Below are 13,010 nucleotides of genomic sequence, written 5' to 3'. Positions count from 1 at the left end.
CCTCTTGAGACTAGAAAGTCAAACCAAGACCAACTTCAGGCTTTGCCTGCATTCCCTACGGGTTTATTCTATGTGTATTCTCAAATAGAACATCCCAGTCAATGTCTTGGTGATATAACCAATGTTTTCAAATGTGTCCTGTTATAAAGAGAGTAGATTCTTACTGAACTTGTGCAAATAACTTTATTACCATAAGCATATGAATCCTCATGAATACTTTCCCAATCCTGGGGCACTCAGATTCGGAGCAAAAGCAAATGTTTCAATTTTTGTTCACAAAAGTATACGTTAGTAAATTGCTGTAAAGTATAAAGAGCTTAAAAGAGAAAGTTCATAAATCTGGAGAATAAAACATTCAAAGAATCAGCACATTTTCAAATTAAAAATTATGAAAACATTATCGTTTTGATTATTTAGTCCAATGAAACTGAGGTATTTTTCTTCTTTGTCTTGAATTTCATGATGGTATCAGCCTGTTCATAAAAATTTTGAAAGTTCTCAGAGAGTTCAGTGGTATCATCTTGAAGTTATCAGAAACTTGTATTCAAGAGGCATTGTCAGAGTCTTTTCCATATATCTCCTCGAAGAAAAAGCAATTTTGGACTGTAGCTGAATATAAATACTTTGAGGAAGAATCAAAGCAACTGTCTGGGAATGACAAAGATTTAAAATGACTATGGTTAAAAATCTAATGAGATTTTTATTAGGTTTATTATGGTAAAGACACAGCTCAAAATAAAATCTAGTTACTTCTGTGGCATATGACACTATAACTGATAACATATTCGATTTCCAGAAATTTCATATAGTTTTTAGAATACTCATTTTTTAAAACTTTTTTATTTTTATTTTTTGAGATGGAGTCTTGCTCTGTCGCCCAGGCTGGAGTGCTATGGCACGATCTCTGCTCACTGCAAGCTCCACCTCTCAGGTTGATGCCATTCCCCTGCCTCAGCCTCCAGAGTAGCTGGACTACAGGTGCCTGCCACCACACCTGGCTAATTTTGTTTCTGTATTTTTAGTAGAGTCGAGGTTTCGCCGTGTTAGCCAGGATGGTCTGGATCTCCTGACCTCATGATCTGCCCACCTCGGTCTCCCAAAGTGCTGGGATTACGGGCATGAGACACTGCGCCCAGACTAGAATACTCATTAACATTCCCATAAATATTATTTAGAGAAGGTTTAGCATCACTTCTCACTCATTTGAAAATGCTTTGTATATATATTTTGACATATAAAATAAGGTGGTTTTTCCATTCAGCTTCTGTTTTCCAACTGAATTACTGAGTTCTTGGTGTAACCCCTTAATAATTAGAGCCAAAAAAGTATAGTCTTATGTATGTTGAAAAAGGTCCTTAGGTAATGCCAGTACTTCTAGCTGAAAATCATTGATTTAGTTTTGAGTTCTACCTATTACAGCAAGAGTTCTCCATCCTCGTTACATGTTAGTAGTATCAGGGAAGACTTAAAAATTGCCAGTGTCTGGGTCCCTCTCCAGACCTTTAAAGTGTAACTCATGGGTGGGGCTTTAGCATCCACTTTTAAAAATGTTTTCCAGTGATTCCAATGTGTAGCTATATTTCCCATCAGATGTCTCTGATTTCTTGTGACCTTCTTTTTTTTTCTATTTTGGTATCATGATTATTTTCAGGTCTCATTTCCTCTCTTAGGCTTTATGTCCCCTGGGGGAGGGACCTTGCCTTCTTCATTTCTGTATCTTTTTGGAACACATGACTTGGTCATCAGGAAAAGGTCTCAAGCACACATAGGTTTTGTTCTGAGTCTCAGGTTCACAGGCTAATCCTAAAGTCTTTGTTCTCCGTGAGGTCAGAGATTGCTTGTGATGAAGGGTGTGGTTAAGTCTGTAGTGCAGATGGTGGAGGGGAGTTCACCCTGTTTTCAGGCTTAGCATTGGAACTAAGAATGTTATGTCTATGTGGGTGAAGGGGCAGGGATGTGTAGGAAGACAGTTCTGATTAAGATGGAGGAATTATACTAAGAAGTAGAGGTAAAGGAAGTGAGAAGGATTAGTAAACAGAAGAAATGTGAAGTTGCAAAGAGGCTAGAGTATGTCCCTGGAGATTCTTGATTAAGTGAATTAACTGGATTTTGGAAAGGTTATGAGACAGTCATATGCGAGGAAGGTTTCAAATTCTGGAGACAAGAAGTCAAACAACACTTTGAGAAGTGGTAGGTCTTTATGGGAATGGAGAGAATTACAGTATTGAGAGATGTGAAAAATAATGAAGAGGGTTTCACAATGTGAAATAGTGCTTCTCATTTGAATCTGAGAAACAAACGAGCAGAGGCTGGAGATAATTATGTCTAAAAGGCAGTGGAGTACAGGGAGCATAAAGGCCAGGGAGAAAGGGAACTGCAGGAATTGGTGCTGAGAAGCAGGAGTTTGGTGGATGAAGGAGAAGATCCAGTCCCAGATACAGGCCAATAAGTCTTTTCCCTCTCCCAAGCATGGCAGTCAGCCCTGCAGGAAATGGGACAAGAGAAAAGGCCATCATACCTGCCAGTCTTCCTGAAATACAGAAATGACATCATGGCTGTTGTATTGGATTAAGGCCAGGATAGAGGTCCTCTTCCTAAAGGAGCTGTCATGGAAAGAAAAGAAAAGAAGGAATGGAGATGATGTTACTTTACAGGGGGGAGCCTCAGGAACAAGCATGTAACATGAGATACTCTATAATTGTTTTTTCAAGGAATACATTATTTCTGTTGGAAAGTTGATGGGAGATGATTATATTCTTGCAGTTTTTTCCCCTCTCACCATCTTTCTAGGCTGGTGATCAGTCCTCTGTCAAGTCTCTACTGTACTCAGATATTTCAGAAAGCTTTCAGATGTGAGAAAGGCTGATTGTTATTTTCTATGTCATTAGAAGTTTCCACCTTTCCACCTTTTCATGGTTGCATCTTTGTCTCAGTGTCTCTGTGGTGGCAGCCATGAATGAGACCCTGCCAGGTTTTCATGGCAGGGACATGATTGACAGAAGGCCCAGGTCAGTGCATTTCAAATTCACCACCTCCTTTGCACAGAAAGCTTCCTTCCCTCCCAGCAAGGGCATGAAAGCAAGCCTAATTCTCTGAGGCTCTCTTTAACTTTAATGGGTGACTTCTTGGAGGACTCCACATCAGCCTTGCAAAAACTCTCTTAGAGCAGTATTGATACCTAAAACTTCTTTCTCTTTCTTTTTCACAGGAGTCAGCTTTGCATAGTGGTGTGTGGGTTCTCCCACTATCTTCATGTCTGCCCCACATTCCCTCACAAGTGTCTTCCCTGATAAATTATCTTATATGTCTAATCCCATAATGGAGGCATCTCAGTAGATAAAAACTAAAATACCAGGCTTGATTCTTTGTATTTAGCTTTTTTCCTTTCTCTCCTACAAGTCGTCAGTAACCATGTTCTAGTGTGTTATGTGGTACCTCTTTTTCTATATATATATGGAAATAGGTACTGTTGAGGGGCATGTCCTATGTGCCAGGACCTGTCCTAAATACTTTACCTGTACTTCATTTAATTCACAAAATAATCCTGTCAGGTAGACATTATTTCCATTTTGCCGATGAAAAGACAGAAGCTTAGAGTAGTGTAAAATCTTTCCTGGTGTCATATGGCTAGTAATAGGTGGATCTGAGATTTCATTCTGGGACTATTTGACCTCAAGGCTAATGATGAGGGTAGTAATATAGCAGCTGACATTGGTTCGTCTGTGTGTGGCATCTTGTTTCACTGACGGCATGAAACCTTTAAAAGAATGGTATGAAGCAAGCTCGCTCGTATTTCAGGATATGATAGAAGAACAAACTAAACCCAAGCACAGTGAATGAAGGAAACAATACGGATGAGAGTGCATAAAAATAAAATGGAGAATGGAAAATAATAGAGGAACTTAATGAAACCAAAAGTTGATTCTTCAGAATGAAATCGACAGAATTGACGACCATTAACTAGAGTGACTAAGAAAAAAAGAGAGAAGATTAAAATTACAGAAATCAGAAATGAAAATGAGTCCGAGCATGGTGGGTCATATTTTAATCCTAGCACTTCGGGAAGTCACACTGGGAGGATTTCTTGAGGCCAGGTGTTTGGACCAGCATTGGTAACCTGGGGAGATCCTGTCTCTACAAAAAAAAATTAAAAACCAAGTAGCTGGGCATGGTGGCATGAGTCTGTGGTCCTAGTATCTTGGGAGGCTGAAGAAGGAGAATTTCTTGAGACCAGGAGGGTGAGGCTGCAGTAAGCCATAATCACACCACTGTATTTCAGCCTGGACTGCCTACAGTGTGAGAGCCTGTCTCTCTCTCTCTCTTCAAAAAAAAAAAAAAGAAAAGAAAAGAAAAATAAAGAAGAAAATGAAGTAATTACTACCAATTCTAATAAAATAATGATTATGAAAGTGCTGTAAATAATTGTATGCCAATAAATTGGATAACCTAGATGAAAGAGACAAATTCCTAGAAAAACACAAAAATGAATAGAACTAAAATCAGTAAGATTGAATCAATAAAAGCATTTGATAAAATTCAATAATTTTCATAATAAAATATTCTTCATAATAAAACATTTTCATAATAAAACATTCTAACTAAGAATGGAAGGAAACCACCTCAACATAAAGGCAATATGTGAAAAGCCCAATGCTAACATCATATTCAATGGAGAAAGACTGAAAGCTTTCCCTGTATGAGCAGGAACAAGACAAGGATGCTGCTTTGGACACTTCTATTCAATGTAGTATTGAAAGGTCTAGTCAGAAAAATTAGGCAAGATTTTAAAAAAAGACATTGAAATTGGAAGAAAGGAGTAAAGTTATTTCTGTTCGCAGATAACTTGAACTTATATCTAGAAAATCCTAAAGATGGAACAAACCTATTATAATTAATAAATGAATTCAGTAATGTTGCACAATACAAAATCAACATTCAAACATCAGTCGCATTTGAATACACTAACTATAAACAATCCGAACGGAAATTAAGAAAAAAATTTAATTTGTATTAATATCAAAAAGAATAAAATATTTAGGAATAAGTTTAACCAAAGAGCTGAGATGATTATACTTGAAATCCATAAAATATTGCTTAATGATGACATCAATTAATTGAAAGACATTTTGTTTCATGAATTAGAAGACTCACTATTGTTAGGAGGACAATGCTACACATAGCTGCAGATTCAACACAATTCCTATCAGAATCTCAGTGACATTTTGCAGTAAAAGAAAAATTGTCCTAAAATTTATATTGAATCTCATGACTCTAGAGAAAAAATTTGAAGACGAAGATTGAAGCTGGAGGACCCATGCTTCCTGATTTCAGCATTTACTACAAAGCCCCAGTAACCAATAGAGTGTGGTACTGGCATAAAGAAAGACATAGAAATTAATGCAATAGAACAGAGAGCCCAGAAAGAAATACTTGCATATTCCAATACATCGTGCAAAATGGTTGAACCTTGAAGACATTGTGCTAACTGAAATATGGCAGACACAAAAGGATAATTATTATATAATTCCAATTATAAAAGATAGAATAGCCAGTTACATAGAGACAAAGTAGAATGGTATGTGCTAAGGGTTAGGGGAGAAGGAGTGAGAGTTACTGTTTATTGGGTACAGAGGTTTAATATGGTAAAAGGAAAAAGTTCTGGAAATGGATAGTGTGATGGTTACACAACACTAAGTTGCACACTTAGAAATAGTTAATGATAAGTCTTATATTATGTATATATATAAAGTGTCCTGGTAGTCTTACACTCTATAAATACACACTTCTTGGCATTGCCCCTTTCCTGCCATGCAGAGCCCCAGAGGTGAATCTCCCTATTTCTCCAAGTGTGCATCACTCATTGTCCCCTGTGCTGTGTCCCACATGCTGTGCCCACAGCATCATACAGTGAGAGTTACTGTTTATTGGGTACAGAGGTTTAATATGGTAAAAGGAAAAAGTTCTGGAAATGGATAGTGTGATGGTTACACAACACTAAGTTGCACACTTAGAAATAGTTAATGATAAGTCTTATATTATGTATATATATAAAGTGTCCTGGTAGTCTTACACTCTATAAATACACACTTCTTGGCATTGCCCCTTTCCTGCCGTGCAGAGGCCCAGAGGTGAATCTCCCTATTTCTCCAAGTGTGCATCACTCATTGTCCCCTGTGCTGTGTCCCACATGCTGTGCCCACAGCATCATACAGCCGGTGACTTCAGAGCCAGGAGACAGCTCAAGGGTCTGCCCCAAGGCTCTCTCTCTTGTTGTTTCCCTGCAGCCTTGGCTTAACTTCAAGTGAAAGTTCGATTTAGCTGAATTCAGGACAGGCCTCCAGGGCTCTTTCTCCACACATGCTGGTCCCACCCCAGGTGGAGTCAGGCAGGGCCAGTCACTGGAGAAGCCCGGAGCAGAGCAAGCAGCAGTCTGAGCTGCTCCTCTCTCATCCAAGGGGCTTCCTCCTCTCATTTGGGGGAAAAATATGAGCTTGTTTCAAAGCCTCACATGTTCCTTGTAGCCCATGGAGTAAGTAAAAGAAAACAAAGACGTGGCAGAAAGGGATGTGTTGTGACAGCAAGAAGCAACTTGATCTTGAGGACTCTCCTTCTTGTCCCTCTGTGAAGCCTCTTCCACCACCTAGGGCTCAGGGCTGACAAAGTCCCCTCCTTACCTTTCTCAGGCTGGACACAAGGTCAGCCATGAGAAAACAGAAAAACAAGGAGAAGAGAGTCTGTAGAGACAAATTGGGAGGGTTCAAGAGGAGAATCTAGGATTTGCTGCTGCCCATGGGACACAGGTTGGGAGTGAAAAGGTTTTCCTGACTCTTCTCTGAAAGCCACATAGACTCCACCTAAAACCCTATTGCCAATGATGCAGGGATCCACTTACCAGAGACTCTGATCGTCTTGAATGTGGAACGTTCGCTGCCAGTGGCTGAATTACGAGCAGAGCAACCATAGATCCCAGTATGCTTTGTAGTAATTTTGGGGATAGAGAGCTCTTGTCCTGATTGCAGGAACTTCCCATTAATCGTCCAAGTATACGCTGCCGGTGGGTTAGATTCCGCGAAGCAGGACAAGTAGAGGTTTTCTCCTGAACGGTAATCAGTGAATGGAGGGATAATGCTGGGGAGGTGTGGACCATCTGGAGTAAAGAGAATAAAGCCACAGGTGATGTCGTCTGAGGGAAGTGAATGCTCCTGGTCTCTTAAAGGGACACAGTGTCCACCTGAGCCAAGACACACCCTCAAGTCCCAGGCAAACTCCTTCTGTGTTCACTGAGCTGAGGCCTGAGGTATTCACCTGTTTCTCCCATCACAGATTGTAAACCCCAACTCTCCCATGACAAGAGCATCCCCTCCCCTTATATTCTGGGTTAAGGCTGTGCCTACCCAGGATTTCCCAGGGCAGGTAGTTATGGCCAGCTTGAGTGTCCAGAAATAAAAGTGTTTGTACTTGGACCTGAGACAGACTGAGGTGTCTGGCCTCTGGTCATTTGGATTTAAGCTGGTGGCCTGGCCCACAGAGGAACGAAAGATACACAGGACATCCAGGGTACTGGGTCACTGGGGATGCTACCAACTAGGTCTTGTATTTCACATTCATAGGGTCCTGTGCCATTTCTTGTGACATTGGGTAGAATGAGGATCCTGTTTTTACCAGGTCGCTTTAGCCTGGTACTGACCAGGAGACTCTGACCATTTACGCACCACATGTAGGTGTAGCCCTGAGTCTTAGGTTCACAGGTTAAGGCTACAACTTCTTATTCTCCATGGGGTTGAAGTTTTTGCTGGTGATGTAGGGCTTGGGAAGCTCTGCTGTGTGGATGACAGCGATAAGATTGTCCTGTGTGGCACCTTTTATTCCTCCACAAGCATCCTTCAATCAGAGTTGGCATCTCCCACCTCTCAGCCCACCCAAGTCCTTGAAAACAATAACTGCTGTGTGTGTCACAAGATAGATGTATGATGATCTAAGGGCTCAACGACTCTGGGGCCGCCTGCTCTGTCTTAGGGAAGCACAGACTTTCTCAAGTGTGAATTGAGCAGCAGTGTTGGGTCATGGAGGGACATGTCAGTGGGAGTCACAGGTCCTGGTACCCCTCCCAGTCCCTCTCTAATCAGCTGACAGCCTGTCTCACCTTGGGTTCCTTACCTGGAATGTGCAACTGCTGGGCCACTTCCAAATTCCATCCTACTTTGCCCCCCAAGATGTGATTTCTCTGCAGTTTCCATTTCCAAGGATATTCTAGAGATGAGTAATAATGGGACTTCCCATTATCCTGAAACCCTGAAGATACTAAGCAGCCTGGCCTGGGATTGGATGTTTCAGCAGAAAGAAGACAGGAGAGACCAGAGTCAAGACTGGAGGTCAGTTCAGTCATCAGGCAGTGGAGGCACAAGGTGGGGCAGTTTTCTGCAGGTGTTTCGTGATGACTTATTTGAGTCAGTGACCTCCAAAGATAGAGCAGAGTGTGAGGAATGATCTAGAAAGAGTGAAGTTGACATTCAAGAGCTGGTGACTTTGGAGCAGAACCATGTTCCCTGTTCTGGGTTCTTTAAGTTTCCTCTCCTTCTGCAGAGGGCAGGTGAGGACTATGTGAATCCTTCCAGAAATACATGTGGACATTTGCAAATGCAGAACTGACTGGTGGAAAGGGTGAGAATCTCTGGAAATCTGGTCATCATGGACCATGTGTGTTTGATGTATATGAGACAAATTTAGGAGAAGTTTTGCAAATATTTTCTTTCATTGGACACTCTACTCTCTGATTCCATGGGTTTGACTACTCTAGGGACCTCATGGATGTGAATTCCAGAGTGAATCTGAGAAGAGACTCTGGTTGCCAGGAGCTGGGAGTGGGGAGAATCAGAAGTTGTTCATGGGTGTGCAGTTTCAGTTATGCCAGATGGGGAGGTTCTAGAGATCTGCTGTACAGCTTGATGCCTACAGTTCACACAGACTGAGTATTTCTTATGCATAAGACTTAGGAAAGAAAGTGTTTTCGGTTTCTGACATTTCTTGATTCTGAAATATTTGTCATATACTTACTGGTTTAGCATCCCAAATCTGAAGGATTCAAAATCTAAAATGCTCCAGTGAGCATTTCTTTTCAGCATCAGATTAGTGTGCCAAAATGGGAGGTGATAAGCCAAATACATTCTTGCCCTTTTTTTTTTCTCTCACCATGTTTCTAGCTTGGTGATTAGTTTTTGGTCAATTCCATACTGGACATGCTGCACTTGTATGTTTTTGAAGGCTTTGGGATGTGAGAAAGGACGACTGCTATTTTCTATGTCATCAAAACTTTCCACCTTTTCATGGTTGCATCTTTTTCTCAGTGTCTCTGTTGTGTCAGTCATTAATAAGAGCCTGTCAAGTCAGATTTAGGACAGATTTTTGTAATTCTGCAAAAAATGTTACTGGGATTCTGGAAGGGGTTGCGTTGGATCTGCAGCTCACTTTGAGTAGTATTGTCTTCCTAACAATATTGATTCTTCCAATCCGTGAAAATGAAATGTCTTTCCATATATTGATGTTGTCTTGAATTTCTTACAGTAATGTTTTGTAGTTTTCAGGGTATAACCCTTTGACCTTTGTGGTTAAATTTATTCCAAAATATTTTATTCTTTTTGGTGTTAATGTGAATGGAAATTCTTTTCTGAATTTCCTTTCAGATTGTTCATTGTTAGTGTGTAGTCTAAAGGATGGTCTAGAAAGAGTGAAGGGCACAGGCAAAAGCTGGTGGTTTGGAGCAGAAACATATTCCCTGTCCTGGGTTTTTTATTTTCCCTCTCCCTTTGCAGAGGGCAGGTGGCTCTTCCCTGATAGCCAGATAGACTTCACTGGAAAACATATTGCCAGTGCTCCAGGGATCCACTTACCAGGGACTATGATCCTCTTGATTATGAGATTTGTTCCATCAGTGGCTGAGTTATGGATGAAACAGACATAGACCCCTCTATATGTTTTAGTGATCTGGGGGATAAAGAACACTTGTGCTGATTGCTGGAACTTCCCATCAGTCAGCCAAGAATGCTCTGCCAGTGGGTGAGAGTCTGTGAGGCAGGAGAGCTTGGGGACTTCCCCTGTATGGTAATAGGTGTATGAAGAAGAAATGGTGGAGACATTCAGGCCATCTGGAGTAAGGAGAATAAAGTCACAGGTGATGTTATCAAGGCAAGGGAAAATCCTGGTCTGTGGAAGGGCCACAGTGACCCTGTGAGCTAAGTCACAACACTGAAGTCCCAGCCAAATCCCTGCTGTGTTCACTGATCTGGAGCTTGAGACATTCACCCGTTTCTCCCATCATAAGCTTTGGACCCTGATTCTCCCATGACAGGAGCAGCCTCTTCTCTCCTATTGTTGATCAAGCCTAAGCCTACTCTTATTACTCATGGCCAATTTTGATGTCCAGGGGTAAAGATCTCTGTATTTTGACCTGAGAGGGACTAGGAGGCCTGGCCTCTGGCCATGTGTATTTGGGATGGCAGCCTGGCTCACAGAGGAACAGAAGATACTCACAGAGGAGATTCAGGGTGACTGGGTCACTGCGGCTGGCACTCACTGGGTTCTTCATTTCACATTCATAGGGTCCTGCAGTATCCATTGTGACACCAAATAGAACAAGGGTCCTGTTGTTTCTGGACAGCTGCAACTTGCGACTGATAGGGAGGCTCTGGCCATTTATCCACCACAGGTAGCTTACGTCCTGAGTGTCAGGATCACAGGATAAGATCACAGTCTCCATGGCCTCCCTAGGGTTTAAGTTGCTGCTGGAGATGGAGGGCTTGGGAATATCCACTGTGCAGATAACAGAGAGAAGATTGCCCTGTGTGGCACCTTTGATTCCTCCAAAGACATTTTTCAATCAGAGATGGCCTTTCCCACCTCTCAGCCAACCAAGTGCTTAAAAGTCAACGGTAACTCTTTGTGTTACAAGACAGATGCGTGGCAATCTGAGGGCTCAGGGATTGTGAGGCTGCCTTCTGTATGTGGGAGAAGCACAGACTTTCTCAAATGTGAATTGAGCAGCACTGGGTCATGGAAAGACATGGGACCAGCAGTCACAGCCCCTAGTGCCTCTCTGAGTCCTTCCCTCTCCAACTGCCTGCCTGGCCCACCAATGAATTGTCACTTTTCATGCTATCTGTGAATAAATTTTAAATTATTCACAGTCACCTGACCTAATGCTTGGCACAGTGGAGGTGTTCACACAAACAGCATTTATTATTATTCACTTAAATGAGAGAACACCTTTAGGTCAGATCTCTGTGGACAAGCTGCTGCCAGATACACTTTCGTTCTTCTGTTTCTGCTTCTGGGGACATTAGACTTTCTATGGAGTGTCCTAAGCCTCGCAAGGCAGTTGGCTGATGGCCTACAAAGCTTGTCTTTCTGCCCCTCCACTCTGAGTCTCTGGTGAAGAAAGCTCTGTTCTTGCCTAGATGAGGCTCTGAGGGCTGACCCTGGCAGTGAGCAGCTCCAGGAGACACAGTCCTCAGACAGCTGGTAAATCCTTGGTCCCAGTAAGCCCTGCCACAACCCAACCCTGACACAGGCTCCTCAGCTTTATCTGGAGTAAGGATTTAGGGACAGGGGTCTGGGGTTGAGGCTTCTAGGGCTGAGCTTCTCTGAGAGTATCTCATGGGGCCTCTTAGGCAAAGCCCTACTCAGTTCTCCAGGGTCTTTCTCAGGGTCAAGTTTATGAAGAGGGCATGAGGTGCTTGGCTGAGACTGATCTCCTCCTGCTGAGCACCCCCCATCAGACTGTCCTTCCTGTGCAGCAAGTGTCTGCAGGGTCTGGAGGCAGGAAAGGAATTCTGATCTGCTGAAGTTTGTCTCCTCTGTGTGTGTCCTGTACTAAATGCCAAAACCCCAACATGGGACATAATGCAGAGAGGGACACAGGCACAGTCCAGGCCTGACAATCCTGTGTGCAAAGTACAAGTGACCCCAACCCCCCAACACCCAGGGAGCATGTGGAATCACTCACGGTATAACGTGAAATGTCCAGTTACTCCTTTAGTCTTATCACCTCGCTTTATGATTTGTATCGTGTAGGATCCTGTGTCCTTCTGGGTCACATTCTGGATCAGCAGGGATGCATTGGAATATACTGTTTCTCGTCCACTGTATGCAGGCCCAAATATAATCATTTCAGTGTCTATTGTATATGCTGTAATGTAATGGTAGAGGTCCATTATTTTCCCTTTGTACCAGATGTATCCAGCAAGATTATGGGGCAAATTGTGGACAAGTAGAAGAACATCCTTCCCCTCAGAAACTTTTGTTGGCTGGGCTTCAATCATGACTTGCGCAGTGGTGGGTGGGTTCCAGAAGATTAAAAGTGATGCTAGGAGGTGGAGAGAGCATCAGTCAATATTGAGACCTATGTATTGGGGTGAAAAGATGGGGCCCTGGGTAGTCAGAAGATCTCTTCAATCATCAGCCTTGAAGACATACACACACAAACACACGCACTCTACTTTGTGTGTTTGTGTGTTTGTGTCCTACTGTCCTACTGGGTCAAGCTCAGCGGCACGACCCCCATTCCTTCAACACTTCTGACCTTGGCATTTTTCTGTTTGGAATCCTCTTCCCCAGGGGTCTGCATGGCTCCCTCCACACTGCCTTCAGGTCCTGTTCACGTCAGGGCATCCTTAGACTTCTTTCCTGACACCTCCTTCAGAGACCCTGGGTCTTCCCTTTCTGACCTTTCCCTGCTCTGCTCCCTCCAGAGCTCTAGTCAACACCTGACCTCACATTCCAGATCTCTTTGCATGTCTGTCTTCCTGCCCATGAGAGTATGAGCTCCGTGGGGACAGGGACGTTTGTGATCTTGGTTGTACCCCAGTGCCTGGGACAGGCTTCAGACTCCTGTAGATGTGAGAATTCCTAGGACCCTCCATGCCCGGGGTGTTTGCTTTCCCCAATTGTTGAGGTTTTTTGCTGAGGACAGTGTTTCATGCCCTGCTTATATTTTCATTTGAAGTGTCATCTGATAA

The 13,010-nt window shown here is 42.7% G+C and overlaps 1 protein-coding gene across 1 annotated transcript; it reads right to left on the bottom strand.

Moving 5' to 3' along the window:
* Positions 1 to 477: 477 nt before the first annotated feature.
* On the bottom strand, positions 478 to 12,354 carry LOC108520600 (pregnancy-specific beta-1-glycoprotein 3-like). The gene is given in 7 exon segments (XM_017860021.1): positions 478 to 648; positions 2,519 to 2,603; positions 6,893 to 7,147; positions 7,546 to 7,764; positions 7,767 to 7,820; positions 10,528 to 10,806; positions 11,999 to 12,354. Coding segments are annotated over 6 exon segments (1,158 nt in total). The 5' UTR covers positions 12,315 to 12,354; the 3' UTR covers positions 478 to 648; positions 2,519 to 2,568.
* Positions 12,355 to 13,010: the final 656 nt, after the last annotated feature.

The sequence above is a fragment of the Rhinopithecus bieti genome, unplaced genomic scaffold (genome assembly GCF_001698545.2).
Source record: "Rhinopithecus bieti isolate Rb0 unplaced genomic scaffold, ASM169854v2 scaffold_54125, whole genome shotgun sequence".
In the NCBI taxonomy this organism is placed as follows: domain Eukaryota; kingdom Metazoa; phylum Chordata; class Mammalia; order Primates; family Cercopithecidae; genus Rhinopithecus; species Rhinopithecus bieti.
This window is presented reverse-complemented; position numbering and strand designations above follow the sequence as displayed.